The 22,217-nt window shown below is 36.7% G+C and overlaps 1 protein-coding gene across 1 annotated transcript in view; it reads left to right on the top strand.

The window, feature by feature from the left end:
* Positions 1 to 22,217, top strand: part of PRDM5 (PR/SET domain 5) — a 449,183-nt gene that overhangs the window by 170,219 nt on the left and 256,747 nt on the right. The window contains exons 4-6 of the mRNA XM_042782587.1: positions 11,121 to 11,295; positions 14,162 to 14,336; positions 16,082 to 16,203. Of these exons, the coding sequence (XP_042638521.1) occupies positions 11,121 to 11,295; positions 14,162 to 14,336; positions 16,082 to 16,203 (472 nt within the window). The remainder of the gene's footprint in view (positions 1 to 11,120; positions 11,296 to 14,161; positions 14,337 to 16,081; positions 16,204 to 22,217) is intronic.

Raw genomic sequence — 22,217 nt, 5'->3', positions numbered from 1 at the left:
AGTAAGTGAAGTTGCAGGAGGTGTGGGTGTAGTTGTGTCTTATGGGGAGTGTTGTTGTCTCCCACTCAGTTAGACATAAATTACAATTGAATAACCATCAAAAAGCTAAAAGCCCATGGACCAAAAATACACCATGTAATCACACAGGAATAGTAACTTGTCTGTCTTGCATGTCCTGAGTATCCTTGGGGTTGCTGGAAAGCAGAATGTGTTCTTAAGCCCCAGGAATCTGTGAGAGGGCTGTCTCTTTAAATATTCAAAATAGTCAAGCCATGTTTTTAAACCTTCAAAATGGCGGCACCCTCTGGACAGGCAGTAGTCCACAGCTCAGCCCACCTTTCTCTTCACCTTCTCCGTTTGTTCCGCAGCCACCATGCACAGTCCTCCATGCAGTCCCTAGTGATGTTTAGGTTAATTCTTAGGTCCTACCACCTCTCGGGAATCTCCAAGTCTGTGCCATTAGGATTGCTCAGGATCACTGCCAGACCACAGCTCCGTATTTCTCCTTTTTTGGTATTTTCACACAAATTCTTCTGCTAGTTGAGGTTTAGTCCACTTGTATATCCTTCCCTTCAAGGCTCAGGGGTCCAGGATTATCTTCTGTGTCTGTGTCAATTTGTTTCTCTTTTCTTTGTTGAAGAGGGTCTGTGCAGTCTTTTTGCCTAGTCTGCCGTCTTGCCAGATCTCCCCGACATTGATTCAATTCTACTCCTTTGGCCTTTCAATGTGTTATCTATTTCTGACAATTTATTATTAATCTTCTGAATTTCTATCTTTAGATTTTGTATCATTTTTAATGTTTCATTTATTTTGTCATTTTGTTCTTGTATTTTTTTCCAAAAATTTCCTAGGGTTTTGTTTGTGTTTTCCTTAATTTTATCAGTGTTTTTCTTGATCTGTCTCTCAATCCTTTGAAGATACCTAAGTTTAATTCCTTTGAACTCCTTATTGTTGTTGTTGTTGTTATGTACCATCTAGTCAGACCTGACTCATAGCAACCCCTCCTTGAGTTTTTGAAGCAGTATCACTATGGAAGTAGATTGCCCTACCTTCCTTCTGAGAAGTGGCTGGTCGGTTTGAACCACCAGCCTTCTGGTTAGCAGTCAAGTGCCTTAGGCACTACCTTAGGGAGTTCCATTGCTGCTTCTTCCTCAGGGATGTGTTCTGGTTCTGTATCCTGCTCCGTTGTTTCTACCACTCTCTCCTACTTCTTTGTGTGGATTGTGATAGTCTCTTTTCTCTGAGACATTGTGACATTGTTGTATTTACATCTCTGTTAACTGTTTGTGAAGAGTATTTAAGGGTGAGTCAGGCAGAAGAGCCTGACTGGTAGTCGTTTATCACTAGCCAGTTAGTAGAAAAGGAAGTGGTGGCTCTCTCTCAGTAACTGGAGCCGCAGGAGTTGTGGTTGTGGCTGCATCATGTGGATGCTCTTGCTCTTACTCTTTTAGACAAAAACAACAATCAAAAAACCATGAAAAAAGTAGAAGCAAGTGGACAAAAAAGACATCAAGAAAACACATAGGAACAATCACCAAAAGAAATAAAAATTAAATAAAAAAAAAAAACAACTCGATATCTGGGGAGGGGACAATAAGGGAAAAGAGGTATAGCAGGAGAATAATGAAGAAAAAAATGGGAAAAAAACAAGAAGAAGAACAAGGAATGGAGTAAGCCACAAGAAGGAAAAAATGGGAACCAGGAACAGGGAAGTGAGAAAAAGTTGAAAACTGGAATCTGAGAAGGGAAGGATGAAGACTAATAATAAAAAGTACAGAAGAAAAAATTATATAATAATAATTTTAAAATAGACAATATCAAACAAACATTGGTTCCCATTTTCTTTGTTGAAGAGGGTCTGTGTAGTTTGTCTTCCTATTCTGTCATCTTACCAGAACTCCAGCAGTTACAGAATTTTTGGAGGAAGTTTCATGGTATCATTTGATACTCACACTGAACTTTGTAGACTGGTTAAGTTTTGGACAAGCTAAGACCAGCAGAGAATGGATAAAAAAAAGTAGAATAGACAGCATCCACTAAGTGACAACACTACAAAAGGTCTACTCGTGGAGAATAACAAACAAGGCCAGAACAATGAATATTAAAGAAAATTAGTAGAAAATTACATGCAAAAAGTAGCTTTAAAATGTTGTTGTTGTTGTTAGGTACCATCAAGTCACCTCCAACTCATAGTGACTCCACGCACAACAGAACAAACACTGCTTGATCCTGCACCATCCCCAAAATCTTTGCTATGTTTGAACCCATTGTTGCATCCACTGTGTCAATCTATGTTATTGAGGGTCTTCTTCTTTTTTCCTGACCTTGTACTTTACCAAGCATGATGTCCTTCTCCAAGAACTGGCCTCTCTTGATAACATGTCCAAAGTAGGTGAGGCACAATCTCACCATTCTCCATTATAATGAACATTCTGGCTGTACTTTTTCAAAATAGATTTTTTTTTTTTTTTTCTGGCAGTTCATGGTATATTCAATGTTCTTCACTAACACCATAGTTCAAAAGCATCAGTTATCCATTGGTTTTCATTTTTCATTATCCAGGTTTCACATGCATATGAAATAATGGAAAATACCATGTCTTTGGTCAGGCATACTTTGTCCTCAAAGTGACAAGAATGTTCCTTAACACTTTAAAAAGTTTTTTTGGAGCAGATTTGCCCAATGTAATATGCCATATGATCTCCTGACTACTGTTTCCATGATGGTGACTGTGTATCCAAGTAAAATGAAATCCTTTACAACTTCAGTCTTTTCTCCATTCAGTCTGATATTGTTTATGGGTCCAGTTGTAAAGATTTTATTTTCTTTATGTTGAGGCACAATCCATATTGAAAGCTGTAGTGTTTGATCTTCATCAGAAAGTGCTTTAAGTCCTCTTTGCTTTCAGCAAGTAAAGTTGTGTCATCTGCATATCGCAGGTTGTTAATGAGTCTTCTTCCAATCTTCTTCTTGTAGTCCAACTTGTCAGACTATTTGCTCAGCATACAGACTGAGTAAATATGGTGAAAGGACACAACCTTGAGGAACATCAACCCTGACTTTAAACTATGCAGTATTCCCATGTTTTGTTTCTTGGTTCTGCATGAGCACAATTAAGTGTTCTGGAATTCCCATTCTTCATAGTGTTATCCATAATTTGTTATGATCCACACAGTTGAATGCCTTTGTATAGTCAATAAAACACAGGTAAAAATCTTTCTGGTAGTCTCTGAAAATGTGGAGGACTGAAAAGTCAGGCATAAATCACATGCGTCCTGTGCACTGCAGCATTTTGTGAAGCATATGGTATTAATCATATCAGACTCAAATGACAGGAAAAACGTAAGTTTTGTTTATTTGATAAAATCTGAAATTTAACCTGTTTGTTATATGCTACTATATAGCCAAATTTTAAAAAGTAACTTATATTTGGAATACCTCTGGTCAAGGCAACTTATTAAACTAGACAAAATGTGACTTAAGTGAACTTAAAGATAATTGAAGAGCACCAATTCTTCAATATAAATAATTATTTTTAATTCTGTGTTTTGTTTTTAATTTAATTTACATTGATATGCTTCTGATAGAGATAAATTCATTTGAAGAAAGAATATTTTTGAGCACTTACATGCCAGGAACTATGTTGTTGTTGTTTGTTATGTGCTGTTGAGTCAGACCTGACTCAGATTGACCCCTTCTTAGGTTTATGAGGCAGTATCACTATGGAAGTAGATTGCCCAACCTTCATTCCAAAGAGGGGCTGGTGGGTTTGAACTGCTGATGAAGATTAAAGACTACAGTCTGCAGTATGCATTATACCTCAGTATAAAGTAAAAATATAAAGAAGCTCTGGTGGTATAGTGCCTAAGGCATTTGACTGCTAACCAGAAGGTTGGCAGTTCAAACGCACCAGCTACTCCATGGAAGGAACACTGCACAATCTACTTCCGTAAAGATTTACCACCTCGGAAACCCAAAGGGTGTTGCTATGAATCAGAAGTATGAAGTGAATAAAATCTAAAGCACTACTACTTTTTTTCCAGCTTTGTTCAAAGAAGTAGATCAGAATTCTGCTCTCTGCTGTTTCTTATCAGAATGCATTGGCCGTTTAAAGGAAGAGCTTTGGAAGTAGTTTATGATTGAAAAGAACTAAGATTCTTTTTGTTGTTGGAGGTTTTGAATGACTTTCACTTGCAAATTTGTTGAGGAATTATAGTTAGCTTTAAAAAAATGGCTGACACCTTGGACACCTGAATAATGACCACATGAAAATGTTTTACACCTATAAGAATATATGAATTCAAAGCAAAAATTAATAGATGGTGTTTCATTTTGAACTCTTAAAAAGAATTATTGTTAAGTAGAGCAACATCTGTGAATGCATGAGGGAAAACTTTTATCACCTTGGACTCATCATTGACCCTTTTACTCCTCTCACACTTCACATACAATCTGTCAGGAAATGTCACCTGCTTTCACATCAGAGTGTATTCAGAATGTGTCTACATTTCATTGTTTCACTTTTCCTCTACTACAGTCCTGACCAAGTCATTGCCTGTATGACCTAGATTGTTGTGACAGCTTCTGTAAAGATTTATAGGTTCAGAAACCCAAAGAAGGTCTCTATGAGTCAGAATCAACTCAATTCTATAATAAATAAGTAAAGGAAAATATTGGTAAACTTTTTATTACTGTTTTTCCTCTGTAGACACCAATATTTTGGTATTCTTTGTTACTATTCATTATCTGTAAATTATTGAACATCTGTACATTGACCAGGAGGCTGTTGTTCAAACAGAACAAGGGGACACTGCATGGTTTAAAATCAAGAAGGGAGTGCATCAGGGTTGTAGTGTTTCCCCATACTTATTCAGTCTGTATGCCAACCAAATAATCCGAGAAGCTGGACTATATGAAGAAGAACGTGGCATCAAGATTGAAGGAAGAATCATTAACAACCTGTGATACGCTGACGACACAACTTTATTTGCTGAAAGTGAGGATGACTTGAAGCACTTACTTATGAAGATTGGAGACTATAGTCTGCAGTATGGATTACATCTCGACAGAAATAAAACAAAAATCCTCACAATTGGACCTATAAGTAGCATCACGATAAATGGAGAAAAGACTGAAGTTGTCAAAGACTTCACATTGCTTGGTTCTACAGTCGATGCCAATGGAAGCAGCAGTCAGGACATTAGATGACATATAGCACTGGGCAAGTTGGCTGCAAGGGACCTCTTTCAAGTGCTGAGGAGCAAAGATGTCTCTTTGAGGACTAAGCTGTGCCTGACACAAGCCATGATATTTTCAATCTCCTCATATGGATGTGAGAGCTGGACAATGAATAAGGAAGACCAAAGATGAATTGATGCTTTTGAGTTGTGGTGTTGGCAAAGAATGCTGAAAGTACCACGGGCTGCTAAAAGAACTAACAGTTCTGTCCTGGAGGAAGTGCAGCCAGAATGCTCTTTGGAAGTGAGAATGGCCAAATTTCGTCTCACCTACTTTGGTCATGTTGTCAGGAGGGACCGTTCCCTGGAAAAGGATGCCATACTTGGTAAGGTGAAGGGTCGATGAAAGAGGGGAAGGCCCTCAATGCAATGGATTGACATGGTGGCTGCGATGATGGGCTCAAGTATAGCCAGGATCATGGGGCTGGCGTTGGACCGGGCATTGTTTCGTTCTGTTGTGCATAGGGTCGCTATGAGTCGAAGACGACTCGACGGTACCTAACAACAATAGCAATTGAACACCTGTTATGAGCATAGCTTGCACTGTATGGTATACATGGAAATTCTTGTTCACTGCCTTGAGGAAATAATCTTTGATGAGGAGACAACAGCAGCATGTATTATAAATTCCTTGATCACATGCGTTAAATGATAAAACACACAGAAGTAAATTGAAATAAGATTGGCAAATTAACCAAGGGGTATTATGATTTTCAAACATTTAAGTGCCCAGTTAAAGTTAAGGCAGTTTATGTAGAGAGCTCCTGGTGGAAAGAACCTGCATGAATTCAGTAGATCAGAGGTTTCATGTAGGAGGATGAAATTGAGTTGTGCTCAAAGGTTGCTGAGGAGATGGAGCAGTGCAGGGAGGCCTGATGTCATTGTTGCAGTTATACTAAAGCAGTGTTTCCTAAAGGCAAGTGTACCAATAGGGCTGAAGAAGAGGAGAGAGGTTTATATGAAAGATACAAAACTCAACCAAACCTGGTGCTGTTGAGTTGATTCCCACTCATGGCCAGCCTGAAAGACAAAGTAGACCTGCCCCACAGGGTTTCTAAGGCTGTAATGTTTACAGAAGTAGACTGCCACATCTTTCTCCCACAGAGCAGCTGGTGAGTTTGAACTGTTGACCTTTTGGTTACCATCTGAGTGCTTGAATCACTGTGTCACCAGCACTCTTTTTATGAAGGATAATAACATGAGAAAGTGGGTTCAGATTATGGGAGCCTATCTGGGAAGCCATTGATGTCATATTTTGAGGCATAATTGACCCTGAATGTGGAGGACCTTGAGATAGAGCTGAAGTTAGGAGGATAGTCTCAGTCTTACTTACTCTTAAGAAGTTGTAAGTGTGGTTAAGACTATCGCTCTGGGGTGCATGATTGGTATAGCTAGAGTGATCAGTTGTCCTGATTTGCCTTGGACTCTTCCAGTTTTAATACTGAAAGGGGGAGACCCTCAGTCCCTGGCAAACCAGATGGTTGATAATTTTATATATTCAGAAAAGTGATTGGTGTTAGGAGGTCCAAATCACAGTAACAAATTAGCTTGTTTGTAAGTGAACATAATATGTCAAAAAGGATTCCAGGGCAGGGCATTTCAAATCTCTAGTACACAGTCAGCAGAGCTGGATTATTTGTTGGTTGAGAGGATTTTGGACCAATGAAATTAAATCAAAAACCCCACTGACAAAGCAACTTGGTTTGTGTGACATCGTGGTTAAAACAAAGTTTTGAAAAATAGGAATATTTCAAATTAATGCCCCTTAAGTATTGTTAAATGATAATGAGAAAGGAGAAGAAAAAAAGGAGGTAGAAAAGGAGAAGAAGAGAAAGAGGCAAAGGAGGAAGAGGAGGAAGGAGAAGGAGAAAAGAAATAGTGGTAGTACCGCCACTCATGATTATCATGTGTTAGATAACTTGCTACCAAAAAACCAAACTCACTGCCATTGTGTCGTTATTATCACCTTTAATCCTCACAACTACACTATGAAATTAAAAACCAAAAAACTCCACTGCCATCGAGTTAATTGTGGTTCAGCTGCTCCAAGGAGTTTCCACGGCTGTAAATCTTTACAGAAGCAGACTGCCTCATCTTTCTCCCATGGAGTGGCGAGTGTGTTCCAGCCATTAAACTTCAAGTTAGCAGCCAAATGCCTTAACCCACTGTGCTATCGTAGCTCCTTAGCTGTGAGATAGATACTATTATTTTCTCTGTGTTTCAGATAAGGAGACTGACGGTTTGAGAAATTAAGCTATTTACCCAGTCACATGAATAACAGAATGAGACTTTGAACCCAGAACAAAGCTCTTAGTCACCTTACAGTTCACTTTCTGATGTAGAGGAATAGGATTTTTAAAATTACTTATTGTTCTCTTTCACAACAAAAGTAATACATACTGATTGTACAAAAATAATAAAATATGGACAAGCAGAAGAAGACTACACAGAACATTTACAATTTCCTCCACTTAGAAACAATTACTGTTAACATACTTGTTGATACATCCTTTTGCATCTTTCAGAACATTTACAATTTCCTCCACTTAGAAACAATTACTGTTAACATCCTTGTTGATATATCCTTTTGCATCTTTTTCTTTTGTGAGCATACTGTGATATATGTGTTTGTGTGTGTGTGTGTGTGTATTTCTCTCTCTCTCTCTCTCTCTCTCTCTATGTTGTTGTTGTTGTTGTTATTTGCCGTCGAGTCGGCCCCGACTCATAGCGACCCCTCCTTGGGTTTCCGAGGCAGTATCACTACGGAAGTAGGATTGCCCAACCTTTCTTCCGAGGAGTGGCTGGTGGATTTGAACTGCCAGCCTTCTGGTTAGCAGTCAAGTGCCTTAGCCACTATGCTACCAGAGCTCCCTCTCTCTCTCTCTCTATATATGTAAAAGACATTTCGTAAGTCTTGTTTTAAAACCAATTGTGAGACATTTAGTTTTCTGGTTATATTGTTAGACAATGTGAATCAGTATCTGAAAATTATTTACAAATAAAACAAAATGAAGCAGGACTAAAAAAATCTGAAAAATTCTAAATAATAGACAGTAATGGAAGAGATGAATAACAGTTGTAAAATCACTCACTCTATGTTGTACTCAAAATACCAATAGTATGAAAACCAATGACTGATAATTGCTTTAGGCCAGACCATAATGTTGACCAGCTTTTTTTAAGTTAACAGTTTTCAGCAAAATCACCTGGAGCCAGTGGCAGTAAAAACAATTATATCAGCAATAAGCAGGATGGCAACTTCCAGGTAGATTCACAGGAAGACATCTAATATCTAAAAAGTAAATGCCAGGTAGTGCTTATGCTATGGAGGGCTGTGTCCAGGCGAATAGCCAAGGACTCAATGATCTGAAATGATACAGGTAATAAGGAGAACTAAATCTCAGCATCAGAATATTAAAACGTTTATCAAAGCACAGGGTCATAGTCAGGCTAACGACAACAGGGACTTGACTCTGAGTCCTAGATCTTGAGCCAGTGTTTTTTAAGTCTTTTCTGTCTGAAAGCAGGGGATTAGATTTGGGGAGATCTGACATGTGGGAAAATGACTCCAGAAATTAGGAGTCTGGCAGCTTCTAATAATCAGAGATTTTGAAGAAGGCCAGTAACAAAGAAGAGTTTGGGGTACTAAGAGTCACATTGATATAGGCAAGGAAGCAATTTGAGAGGATACTTCTTAACATCATTACAGTGGCAAAGGAAAAATGAAGAGACTCTTGGTCCAGTTTTGTATTTAGGAAGAGATCTAGATATAACCATTAAATCAGTAGATCAGAGTAGTAGCTGTAATTATGTTTCTCTTTGCATCACATTTTTGGTATGAAGAGAAAATGATTGTTGAAGTCTATAATGCTACCATTACTTGTATTGAATCAAAATACTAACTGGTATATTAAAATGTTCCTCTTTTATTACAAAGTACACAAATAATCTTGATGATTACAGTTGAAGTTAATGTTGTCATATTTGAAAATTAAAAATTACTCTCTTTTCTGGTGTTATGAAGGGCAACACAAATTTAATGGTTAATATGCTGGAAAGATGGTTCAATTAACTTTCTTGATATTGATCAGATAAGCACTAAGATTTATGACTTTATTCTGAGGTCTTCCTTAGGTGAGTCCTTTATTGCTCCGGGTAAACCTCTCAGCAAGTAGTTTTCAATTCCCAGGAAGGATCATCTCTGAGTTAATTTTTTAAAAGACTTTTTTTTTTGAAGAGTGTTTATATTGTTTTTTGTTTCACTAACAGTAACAGTTGCACAGGAGTTAATTCAGCATTCTTTATTGGAGCTAGAGAACTCTTTATGTTTCTGGAGATAAAAAATTCAAAAACCTACAAGAATGCTCTCAATATTTCAGGAATGTGTTTTAATTAACTGCACCTAATGCTTAGAGTTGCTTCATTGCTTTGAACTTTTGAATAAAGCCTCCCTTCCCAAAATTTGATAGATAAGGTCATCATTTTTCTTTCATGATATTTTCTGATATATATTGCTTTTAAAATTACAAAAGCAATACATACTTGTAAAAAAAAAAAAAAAAAAAAGGATATTGAATATAGACCACCCCTCCCCTGTCCTTCTCAAAATGACTGTGTAACAGTTTGATGTATCTTTCCAGTACAGAAGTACATAGTACTTCTTATGTATACAGACACATATGCTGTCTTTACACAGTTCCTCCCTTCTTCTTCCTCTTTATTTCCTGCTTCATAAACATTTACGTGCTCTGTATTGCCAGAGGAAAGAAGGCTTTATTCTGTTTTCTGTGCTATACTAAATTTCATTCCTAATTGGAACTTACTTTCTCTGTCATTTGCTTGCCTTGCCCTCTAGGAAGGTTCCGTAAATTCAGACTATGTTTTGCTTCTTTATCCTCAATAGACAAATTGGGAGCCCTCCCAGGACAAATCCTCAACCAAGTTAAAGAAAAAAAAAAAAAAAATTCTGGTGCTTTCTCTTCGGGACAACCATACCCCAGCCCCAGTTTTGGTGTCTCTAGTGCTTGACCCAAGATCCAGAGGGATTTTTTTTTTTTTTTTTCCTTTTTACTAGTTGATACCAATTGTGCAGTTTCCCTGGCGTTTCCTGGGGAAGATGACTTTTGTTTGCAGCATTCCTCTTCTGTGTCTATTACAGGATCAGGTTTCCTCTACTTTACTTATCTGTTCACCCCTGTCTGGATTCTACCCTCTAGAATTTTCTCAAAATTTTTGATATATTGGATGATGGATTATGGGTCCTCCCCCCCCTCTTTCTTTTTCTGTCATTTGTGTGGGACTGGAAGTTCTGAAGAGATGAGGTATTCTTTTAGCTCAGTTACAGTCTTGGAGCTCTCAGGTGTCTAATCTTTGCCTCTTTTTTCTGGTTCAGCTTTTTAGAAATTCTTTCAGGGTTGGTTTGCAGTTCATTTAATTTGTACTGTTCACTTGAAAAAAATTTTTTCTTTCCCCCCAACTGCTCATTTAATATTAATCATAATGAAATCATTATCTCATTACTCTCTGAGTGCATAAATGACACCATTAGTTAGTAAACTGTCTACTGGGTTTATGGGGTTCCACAAGGTGTTAGTTGCATAAGCTAAATGAATGACTCAAAATTCACTTTTAAAATTAATTATCCTTACTTAATTTTGTATATACATTGTGTCACTCTTTCCTTATAATATACATATGCATTTTATTTGCCAGGTTACTGGGTATTATCAGTTAACTTCTTTAGTACCCAGATCAGTTGGAGATATAAAAAATACTCTAATAGTAACTTTTCATGGGCACATGGTACTCATTTACTGGATCATAACATGATTTCATAATTGTTATGAGAAACAAGTTATTGGTGCAGCATTTTTTCCTCCTCAGGAAGGAGAAAACATTTTTTATTTGGCAGTTGAAGACATAGAAACGGATACAGAGCTTCTGATTGGCTACCTGGACAGTGACATGGAGGCCGATGATGAAGAGCAGCAAATTATGACAGAGATCAAAGAAGGGGAAGTTAAAAATTCCAAAGCACAATCAACAGCTGAAGGAAAAGGTATTCTATTTTTAACTGGTGTTTTTAGAGAAAGAAAGTTGTAGGGGAGGTATTGTTTGAAACATGGTTGAATAACGTTCACAGTGTAATAGGGCGCTCTCAGATTAAATGAGTTTTTGTCAAAACCACTTTCGAGGTTGCCCAGCTCTGTACTCATCTCTCTTATAGTAGGAACAGAATGCTGGTGTGGGTGATGGGTGTACCATGGAGGACTGGCTTGGTAAAGGGCAGTGCTGCCTTGGTAGTGCAGGTCCTGGCATGATGGGGCATGAATAAAGAGGACTTTTATGCTCTGGCCCTGGCTCTGCCACTCATTAGTATTGTAGCATTGGGCAAGTCACTAACTCTGAGACTCTACTTTATCATTTGCTAATAGGGAAGGTGAAAGCAGAGGAATGTAGGGGCCCTACTAGGTACTAGGGGGGTGACTCCTGGGCTTCACTTTTGTTTGAGATCTTTTGAAGATCTGGGGCTTCTGGGGGTTCTTTATTATCTGATTGCAGGATTTGCTAAGTTTAAATCAGTCCTGTAATCCAGGAGATGCCATTGTTGTTAGGTGCCATTGAGTCGATTCTGACTCATACTGACCCTTTGTACAATAGATCAAAACAATGCCCAGTCCTGCACTATTCTTATAGTCTTTGCTATGTTTGAGCCAATTGTTGCAGCTGCTGTGTCATTCTATCTCATTGAGGGTCTTCCCCTTTTTCACTGACCTTCTACTTTAACAAGCATGATCCCCTTCTCCAGGGACTGGTCCCTCCTGATAACACGTCCAAACTATGTGAGATAAAGTCTCACCACCTTCACTGCTAAGAAGCATTCTGGCGGTACTTCGTTCAAGACAGATTGTCCTGAAAGATGTATTTTCCTTTACTGATCTCACTTGTCATGGGCTGAGGAGTAACACTTACTATTGGACCTTGTTTCTCTTATGTTGTATCTCACTCCTGATATGGTTTGAGAGAAAGATGAATGATATTACAGGTATTCACATATTGTCCTAGGCTGATATTTACTGTGTAATGTTTTTCCATATTGTTTGTCAAAGCCACTTCAGAAGCAGCACTGGTTTTATTAGTAGCAGTGATAATAATGCCTTTCACGGCAATTTTCTGTTTTAACTATGCATTGACTGAGACAGTATCAGCCTAGCTAGCCATTGCTTCTGTTTACTGCTGTTATTTCAGGGGAGGTGGGAACAGGCTCAGTCTACTGTGTTTTTCAAACATACATTACACTGTTTGGAATGACAAATTTGTAGTGATAGGAACTCTTTCTGTATTATTCTGTTTTGTTTTTCTCTGTCGTCTCCAGGGCTTATTACTGCATCCATTATTTTAACTTAATAGTGTCTCCTACTTATCTGTTGCCATTCTCTGATTACTGCTTTCATTATCACAGTGTCATTTTCAATTCTTTATAAAAAGAATTGAGAGAAACTTTGACAGTTTTTAAACATACAAGTCACTTGTTTGCGTTATTGCTGTTTATATCTTGACATCTTAGTACCTTACTTATAAAAATAAAACAAAAAACAAAAGCAAAACAACAGTAAATAAAGCAAGCCTCCAAATGTCTACCAATATTGAATTTGGTTAAATAACTTGAGATAACTCGAGTTTAAAACACAAAACATGACTAAAGAAAATGTTAAATGGACAAAAAAATAAGGCAACATACACTTTTATGTATAAAGTCTGATCTTAATAAGTACAGCTATTTCTAGAGATGCATGAAGTATAAATGCACAAAAGAGAAGTCAGACTTGGTAATATGGTATTGGGGTATTCTTTTTGTGATGGGATTATCGGTGATATTTATTTTCTTCTTATGTTTCTAAATTGTCTAACTTTATTTTATTATCAGAAAAAATATGTATAATTAAAATAGCACAGTTGGAGAAGTTAGGATAGAACGATGTCAGTTCGTATGGGATTCATGACCCCTCTGGTAGCATAGTGCCTAAGGCATTTGACTGCTAACCAGAAGGCTGATGGTTCAAACCCACCAACCACTCCTTGCAAGAAAGATGGGGCAATCTATTTCCATAGTGATACTGCCTCAGAAATCCAAGGAGGGTTACTATGAGTCAGTTCTGACTCGACGGCACATAACAACGACAACAACAGAGACAGTGGGGCCTTACAAAATCTGTTGTAAAGAGTTTCTGTTTATGACCTCAGTGTTTTTCACATATAGGCTAGATGTTCCTTGGTATCCAGTAAGTTTTTGTTGTTGTTACGTGCTGTCAAGTTGGACCCAACTCACAGTGAACCCTCCTTGGTTTTCTGAGGTGGTATCACTACAAAAGTAGATTGCCCAACTGTCCTTCTGAGGAGTGGCTGGTGGGTTTGAACTGCCAGCCTTCTGGTTAGCAGTCAAGTGCCTTACGTACTACGCTATCAGGGGTATCCAGCATAGTTTAATTTAGATGAAGTTTTTTCCTCATGCAGCTAAAAGTGAACTGTTGTTGTTGTTGTTATGTGCCGTCGAGTCGGCCCCGACTCATAGCGACCCCTCCTTGGGTTTCGGAAAACTTGCTTTCTGATTAAAAAATTTTAATAACTCTCTCATCTGAAAAGTTAACACTATAGGGTAAGTAAAAAAAAATTGAATTTTAATTTTGAATGAATTGAGTGAAAAATAAGTGAAATGATTTAAAATAACACTTTTCTCTATTAACACTTTCTGTTGTTTTTCATGGGCAACAGTATAAATATTCAGAGATAATAAAAATTTACTGAAGTAGTACCATTAAACACATCAAATAAACAATTTATTTTTATTTTAAATGCTGAGAAAACCAAACAGTTCTTGGCCCTAATTTTTTGTCTTATAAATATGTTTCATTATAAATGTTCAGATCGTGTTGGCTGTACAGAGGAATATGCCTGTCCCCAGTGTGAATCTAGTTTTACCAGTGAGGAGATTCTTGCTGAGCATCTTCAAATGTTGCATCAGAAGCCCACAGAGGAGAAAGAATTTAAGTGCAAGAGCTGTGGGAAGAAATTCCCAGTGAAGCAGGCTTTGCAAAGACAGTGCGTACATTAATGAATATCTTCAATATTATAAACTAATACTTTAACCATTCCGTTTTGTTTTGTCTTAAATTTTCTAACTTGTTTGTGTGTGTGAGAGAGAAAGAGAGATTAAGCATTTTACATTGCCTTTGCCATTACCTGATCTTTTCTTAGTATAGTATGTTTATTCTTGAATTAGTCTGATTATGAAGTTTAACAAGTAAGCATGATTTATTCTCTTTGGTCTTCGTCCATTGAAGAATTTGTCCTTAAATAGCAAGTCCATTTGTTTCTTCATCTAAAAGTCACATATGCATAATTTGGCTAGTGCTTTAACATGAGATTTCACAACAATTTCGAAGAATAAATGGAAGATGGATTGGCTCAAGGCAATGATAATAGAATGAATAACTCACTTCCGCACACATTGCTTTGCACACTTTATTACTTTATATTAGCCATTGCCATTGGATTGATTCAACTTACAGTGACCCTATGGTATAGAGTTGAATTGCCCATAGGACTTCAAAGGCTATATAATCTTTATGGTAGCAGACTGTACCATCTCTCTCCCCTACAGTAGCTGGTGGGTTTGAACTCCTGACCTTTCTGTTAAGCCAAGTGCTTAACCAGTGCACCATCAATGCTCCTTAACTATTTATATTAACACCGTATGAAATCATCCTTTTACTTAAGTATTTTTCAGGGTCATTATTAGAAGTGAGGAAGTAGGTACACTTATTTATATATATGTATATTTTTTTTAACAGAATGTTAATATGATCACCTTTTATATGAGCAGGAACTTTTAACATACAGTTAAAACCAATGTTATATTTTTTGTTTCATTAAAGCAAAATTCTGAAATATGATCCATTTCATATTATTTTGATGTAAAATTTCTGCCCCAAACATAAACTTGAAAAATGTTTATAAAACTACAACTGTTTGTAATAGTACAAGACAAAACATTTGGAAATTCTATTGCAGGTAATTACAAAATGAAATAAGCAAGGACTATATACTTTTCGAAAAATGGACTTTAAAATTGCATTCTTGTCACCTTTTATTACATTTAGTGTTATGTATCTTACATGGAAGGTACTTTTGCTGAGCTGGGACATGTAATTTAATAAGGTACTACTAAAAATTTCCACTCCTCCGAAGGAAAATGGGGCAATCTACTTCCGTAGTGATACTGCCTCGGCAACCCAAGGAATGGTTGCTATGAGTCGGGTCTGACTCGATGGCATATAATAACAACAACTAAAAATTTAAAAAGGCAAAGGCAGATTGAAAAGGGAGATGACAAGCATGACTTTGTTCAAAATGGTATATTGTTGTGTGTTTGTCTTAGACTTCTAGGTTTTTTTTGTTGTTGTTGTTGTCATTTTTGTATTTCCCCTCAGTGTTCTTCAGTGCACAGCAAAAAACACTTTGAAGGATCCTTCTTGAAGTTTTCAATGCTCTGTTTGAAATCACTCCTTCAATTCAGCAATGAGGTTTTGTGTCTTAGTGTCAGATTGCTGTGATATAATTGTGTATCACTTTTCGCATGCGTGTTTTCGTGCTTCTTAGTGATTTGGTGTCCTTTGGCTGTAAAGCTCCTATGCCTTTTCCTTTTTACCTGCCTAGGTAATGCATGAAATGACCTTGGAACTCTGCTAGGGAGCAGTATTACAAAAGCCTGCTGTGATGTTGGAAATTTGTAGATATGTCTTCACCTTTCTTCTCCTTCTTCCTGTTTCCTTGCTGTCTTGTAGTTTTGAGCAGCACCGAGAGACTTGTCGGGGGGATGCCCGGTTCGTGTGCAAGGCTGACAGCTGTGGAAAGAGACTAAAGAGCAAGGATGCCCTGAGAAGACATCAGGAGAATGTCCACACTGGTGAGGAGTCATTGCAAAGTCATTTTTAAAGAGTTTTCCTCTCCATTGGCTGCAGAGATCTGTTTTTACTTCTCACTCACAAGGAGAGAGTTTGTTTTTCTATTGTATTTCACACAGATGTGGAGTTCTGGCAGTAGACTTTGTTTCGTTCATTGAACACTCTATTTCTTTTTCAAGTTGATTTTAGCAACATTTGTCATTTCCCCCACATCAAAATTGATTCTAACTAAGCCTAAGCTAGAATTTAGTTATCTTGGCAGTCAAATACATTAAGAACTAATATTTTGAATACCAATTTCATATTTTGGCTGATGAAATTTCTTTTACTAAATCGTTACAATTGACTATTCTAGAAACATTTTTAAAGTGTTAAGTGATGCCCTTCCACTTTAGTATTTTTATATTGAGTCCAATTTTCAATGCTTATATATCTCCCATTTTGGAGAAAATTACTGGCTGCATTTTGATACAGGGATTGAATATAGAATATATTTGGATTAATAATATATGTACTGTTTGACTTCCTTCTTACAGCTAACTAAACAATAAAGTAAAAATAAAAGGTCACTGTCAGTTCAATTACATCTGTTTAGCACATGGTAGGCAGTCAGTAAATGTATTTTGGTCTAGGGGTTGAATCTGTTGGACTGAGTTAAGCAGAGAGTTGTATTGTCAGAATTATCTTTTTATTTAGTGTCTTTTCGTTAAAGGGCACTGAGGTTCATGGAGCTTCTTGTATCCTTCTGTGCAAGTACATTTCTCAGGTGTTCAATTCTGCCCTTCCTTGGCTTCTTGGAAGTGAGTGGAAATGTTGTTACTTGCTGTTGAGTTGATTCCCACTTATGGTGACTCCCCCTCACCCCCAGTGCAGTATAGAACTGCACCATAGGGCTTTGGAGGCTGTGACCTTTCAGAAGCAGATTTCCAGGCCTGTCTTCCAAGGTATCTTTGAGTGGGTTTGAACTGCCAGCTTTCCAGCTAGTAGTCAAGTGCTTAACTGTTTTTGCCACCCAGGAACTTGACTGTCAATACACCACTCTGGATATAGAGAAGTAGATTATTGTCTTCTTTTTTGTTTAGTCTCACATTCAGTAGAAATAGATCCTCAGTATCCAGCCTATGTGTCCTAGTGATTATCCAGAGTGTCTACTTTAATAATAAAGTGATAGCCGCTATCAATTATTCTGAAAAGGATGACATTAGGCCCTGGATGTAATGGAAAAAAAATGTGGAACAAAACTCAAATTTATAAAAATGACCAGACTTACTGGTTGGATAGAGACTGGTTGAAGCCCTGAGACTGTGGCCTTCAGTCACTCTTCGGCTGGAACTGAATTCACTCCTGTAGCTGAATTTTCAGTCAAACTATAGACAGGTCTACAAAGTGAAAAATAACTCTGATAAGGTAGACACTGCTTAGAACAATTAACCATTTTAGATCAGGAGGGCGCAGCATTTGCCTGAGGGCAAAAGTTCAGAAGGCAGGGGAAGGGTTAGGAAAGAAGAATGGAAAGGAGAAACACAGAGGGGAGTGATGTTACATTGAGGGGATTGCCATCAATGACATGAAAAAAGGATGTATGTCAATTGTTGAATGGAAAGCTAATTTGCTCTGTAAAACTTTCATCCAAATCACAATTAAAAGTTAAAAAAAAAAAAAGAAAAAGTAAAGAAAGAAAGAAAAAATAAAAAGTAAAGAAAAAAAGTAAAAAGTAAAGAAAAATAAAGTAATAAAAGCTATTTGTGCATGATTCTGGCTTCAACTTTGCATCCTTGGTTGGGACTGCCACATTAAGTACAAGCTAACCTCTTGTTAAACGAAAAACTCACTGCCATCCAGTTGATTCCAACTCATAGCAACAACCCCCATAGTGTTTCCAAGGTGGTAAATCTTTATGGAACTAGATTGCCCTGTTTTGCTTCCATAGAGCAGCTGATAGGTTTGAACCACCAACCTTCTGGTTAGTAGTCAAATGCCTTAGGCACTGCACCACCAGCGTTCTGTCAAATGCATCCTCAGTAGAGAGCCCATCACCAGGACTTTACCTTGTTCTGATTTCTTTTTTCTTTTTAAAGAATATATTGCTGACTTAGGGAAGATGGAATTTTTATGAATTCATTATACTTGTGCCTTCCCTCTGTATGCAGCAGAAGGCAAGCATAATTTTTTGATATTCTTGCTTTCGTGTATATATATTTGAAGCTGTTATGGTTAAAAATGCTGTTCTTAATTTTCTCCATCTTTGTCTGAAATGTATTGTAACAAATCTTTCATGTTAGTTTTAAAGTTAACTTTGCTGAACTAAGTGAAAAACCAGATGTATACTGAAACTCTGGAAACTTTCCGTGTTCTTGTTACTGGGCATGTCGTCTTCAGGCTGTGCTAAAAGCTTAATTTTTTTGAGGCTTCTTCTATTGGCCTTGGATATAATAATACTGATACTGAAAATTCATAATAATTGTATAAGGAATAATTACAAAAAGACAATTTTATTTTCCCCATGTTCTTGTGGGAAACTATGAAGTCTTCCTGTATTTTAGCCAAAGGCCACCATAAATACCTTTTTCTAGGCTTGGTATATAATCTTTTCTCATTCGTAGCCTTATTTTCTATATCCTATTTCCTTCTTCCTAGCTCCTGGACTTTCTTTCTTTCCTTTTCTTTTATTCTTCCTCTCTCTCTTTCCCCTTAGATATTTTTATATGTGACCCCTTTTTATTTTTCATGTAGCATTTAGGGTTCAACCCTAAGAATAAGTTATAAGGTGAGTTATTTAATTTTTCTTCTAAGAATTATGATCCTATGATAAAAACAATATAATACTTTTGAATATTATTAATCTCTTGTCCATGTATTTGTCATTCATAAATTCTAAAACTGTTTTTAAGCAGCATTGTTTAAAGTGGTAGGGGCACATTGCAGGAAAAGCCAGACAGCCTCCATAATCTCAAGGAGCTTACCTTTTAATGGGAAAGACAGACTGTAAAACCACAAAAAAAGGTGTGTGGTGGTAATATATCAGGTGAAGGTACAGGCCATGAAAAGAAATAAAGTAGGGTGAAGGGTTAATTAGGAGGCTCTTTAGCCTTTGTGAGTTTTTGAGTCCTTTGACAGTCCGTTCAGCCCTTTACAAACAATGTTTTAAAATTTATAATGTAAAATATGTGTAGCTACAAAGGAGCAAATTTATTGATATGTAGTCAACAATTTAAAAATTATAATCATATATGTGATTCTTTATTGAAGTGTTGTTTAATAAAAATCTAGTGACAGATCTAATAAGTATTATAATTTTAAGGGAGCAATTAATATAAACCCAATATATAATACCTGAAATTGTGATTTAAGTTGAAATACATATATTTTTCTATTGGTGACAAAATCATAGATACTTTAGTACCATTATGTTCAGTTGCCCAGATTTATATTGGAATGAGATCTTAAATTTCAGTTAGTGGTGTGAAGATACAAATATGTTTTTGTGATTCATGTTCATAGATTGCCTAGTATGAAGAGTTAGGGGAGGGATGCTATTTTATGTAGTATGGTCAGAAAAGCCTTCTCAGATGAGGTGACATTTGAACAGAAACCTTAATTAAGTGAAGGGTGAGGTATAAAGACATTTGGGGAAAGAATATTTCATGTCGGGAATAGTAACTGCATTGTTTCTTAAGCAAAACAATGTTCAAACATATGGTTGTAGAAACTTCTATGATAGAAAGACAAAGACATTTAAGGAATGATAATATTTTTGTAGCTTATACCACTGATGATGAGAAATGTTTCTTGTTAGGTGATATGACTTGAAGATGCTGAGAGGAGAGAAGCTGGATTTTTACATGTATCTCACATTTTTCCATAGAAATTATAACGTGGTGGGTATGATCTTAGACTAGCTCCCCTAAACATACTTAGCCCACAGTGGATTGAAACTTACAACACTTAAATAACTACTTATTTTAGAACAGTTATATTAATTTCTCAGGCAGTCGCCTACATCTGTCAGTTATGTGTCCTGAAAATATTTTTGAAAGTTGAATCTGAAAGTCAAGTATCAGACTTACCTGAATATAGAAAAAATAAATAAATTCTCTAGTTATGAGTTTATAGGTGCTGCTTTCCTGAGCTTGGGTAGCCTTCACTGTTGTACAAGAGGAGACAGAGAGTGAAGAGAATGACTTCCTTCATACATTTCCTATCTTTTCTTTGACTTACATTCTGTGAGTGCTAATAAAGGGACTTTATATTTATAGGAGATAAAATTTATTTACATTCTTACATTAAAACACTTATACCCACTCCTTACTTACTGATATGGTTAGGTTCCAAAGACCAGGTCCTTATGTGAAAATCAGCATTATGTGAAAATGGATACTCTCCACATCAGATCACAGAATTAAGGATGACTACATCATTACGTAACTACCAAATCATATCATAACATAACTGCCAAAATATAGCATTATATAACTGCTAAACCACTGAGAATCATGGCACAACCAAGTTGACACATAACTTTAACCATCACAGCCAGCATTACTCTTGTGTTGCACTTTGGCATTCATTACTGCCGGGCATATGTCATTAATGTGCAAAGTAGTCATTTTACAATTGTTGTAAGTTTGGAATGTCGGAGAATGAGATAGATAATAATTGAGGAGTAGCTATATATGCTTTTCTGTATTTCTTCTCAAAGGAGCTAGTATTCCTGTTCTAGGATGATGAATAGGAGAAACCTTGAAGAGAAGAGAGAAAAGTGAAGAGTGGATATGGAAGCTTGAAGCATGTGGTGGGTTCGAACTGCTGATGTTTTGGTTAGCAGCTGAGCACTTAACCATTGTGTTATCAGTGCTTTTTTCTCCTCTACTTCCCCTCTACTTTGTAAAAAAAAAACAAAACAATAAGAGCAAGATATATATTTGGATGCTGGTTTCTTCCTCCATTTTGTAAACTTCCTCAGAATCGATGGTAAGATTACCATAATAACACAATTTCACACCTTGCAAATGATTTCATCATTTACCCAGTCTACAATCCAACATCAAACATTCTTTCTCTACACATAAAAGCATCTCCTTAATCTTGTTCATACTACCTGAGGAAAATCTCTCTAACATAACATTTTCTTTCCATCCCCACTGCTGTTTTGTTTGTCCATAATAATCTTTTTATCTTGACAATTATCATGGTTTATTTCCTTCCACTCTTATTCTTACTACTGCCAGAGTGATCTTTCTAATACATCATTGTACCTGATTTGGGATATAATATGTTAGATATTGATTCATCACACTTTTGAAATAAATTGTGTTTCCTATTTTTCTTAATTATTAACTCTTGGGCTCAATAATATATAATTTGGGAGAAATTGGAGCTATTTCAGGTGACATGTTTCATGTAATAAAACACCTGTGTGGAGTTCTGCAGTAAGTTTGAAACTATGATAAATGGACAGAGCTAATTAAATATGGCCACTGTTTAGTTCAACTCTTACAAAAGGAAAGAATGTATGTCCAGTGAAGGATCTTTACCTCTATCATTTATTTAGAGTCTATTAATTACTAGTATCCATTAATTACTAATATTTGGAAAAATGAGCTCCCACAATGTTTAGATTTGTATTTATTGTAAATTAAAATACATAATGGACTATGGAAGATGTTGTATAGGTAATATGCATGATCACTCCTTCCAACTGAGACCCAGAGCAACTAGGTAAAGCAGATACAAATTACGATACTGGAGTTATGAGCAACTAAGGAAGTTTGGTCAATCTATTTCTGTAGTGACACTGCCTCAGAAACCCAAGGATGGGTTCCGACTCAACAGCACATAACAATAACAACAACAAGGAGAAGATAAAGTATTAGATCCGGTAAAGAAAGACTGCAGGTTCAATGGCTGGGAAAAATAGGCAGGCCTGCCCAACTGGTGGCGATGAAGAGGAATCATTAGAAATACAAAAGAGATCGAGGAGGAAGGAAGGTAGAGAAGAAGAAGAAAAAAAAAAAAA

Source organism: Orycteropus afer, unplaced genomic scaffold (assembly GCF_000298275.1).
Source record: "Orycteropus afer afer isolate SDZICR_OR568_19922 unplaced genomic scaffold, OryAfe1.0 scaffold00382, whole genome shotgun sequence".
Classification (NCBI taxonomy): Eukaryota; Metazoa; Chordata; class Mammalia; order Tubulidentata; family Orycteropodidae; genus Orycteropus; species Orycteropus afer.
The sequence above is the reverse complement of the archived record's forward strand: the minus strand, read 5'-3'. Positions and strand labels throughout refer to the sequence as shown.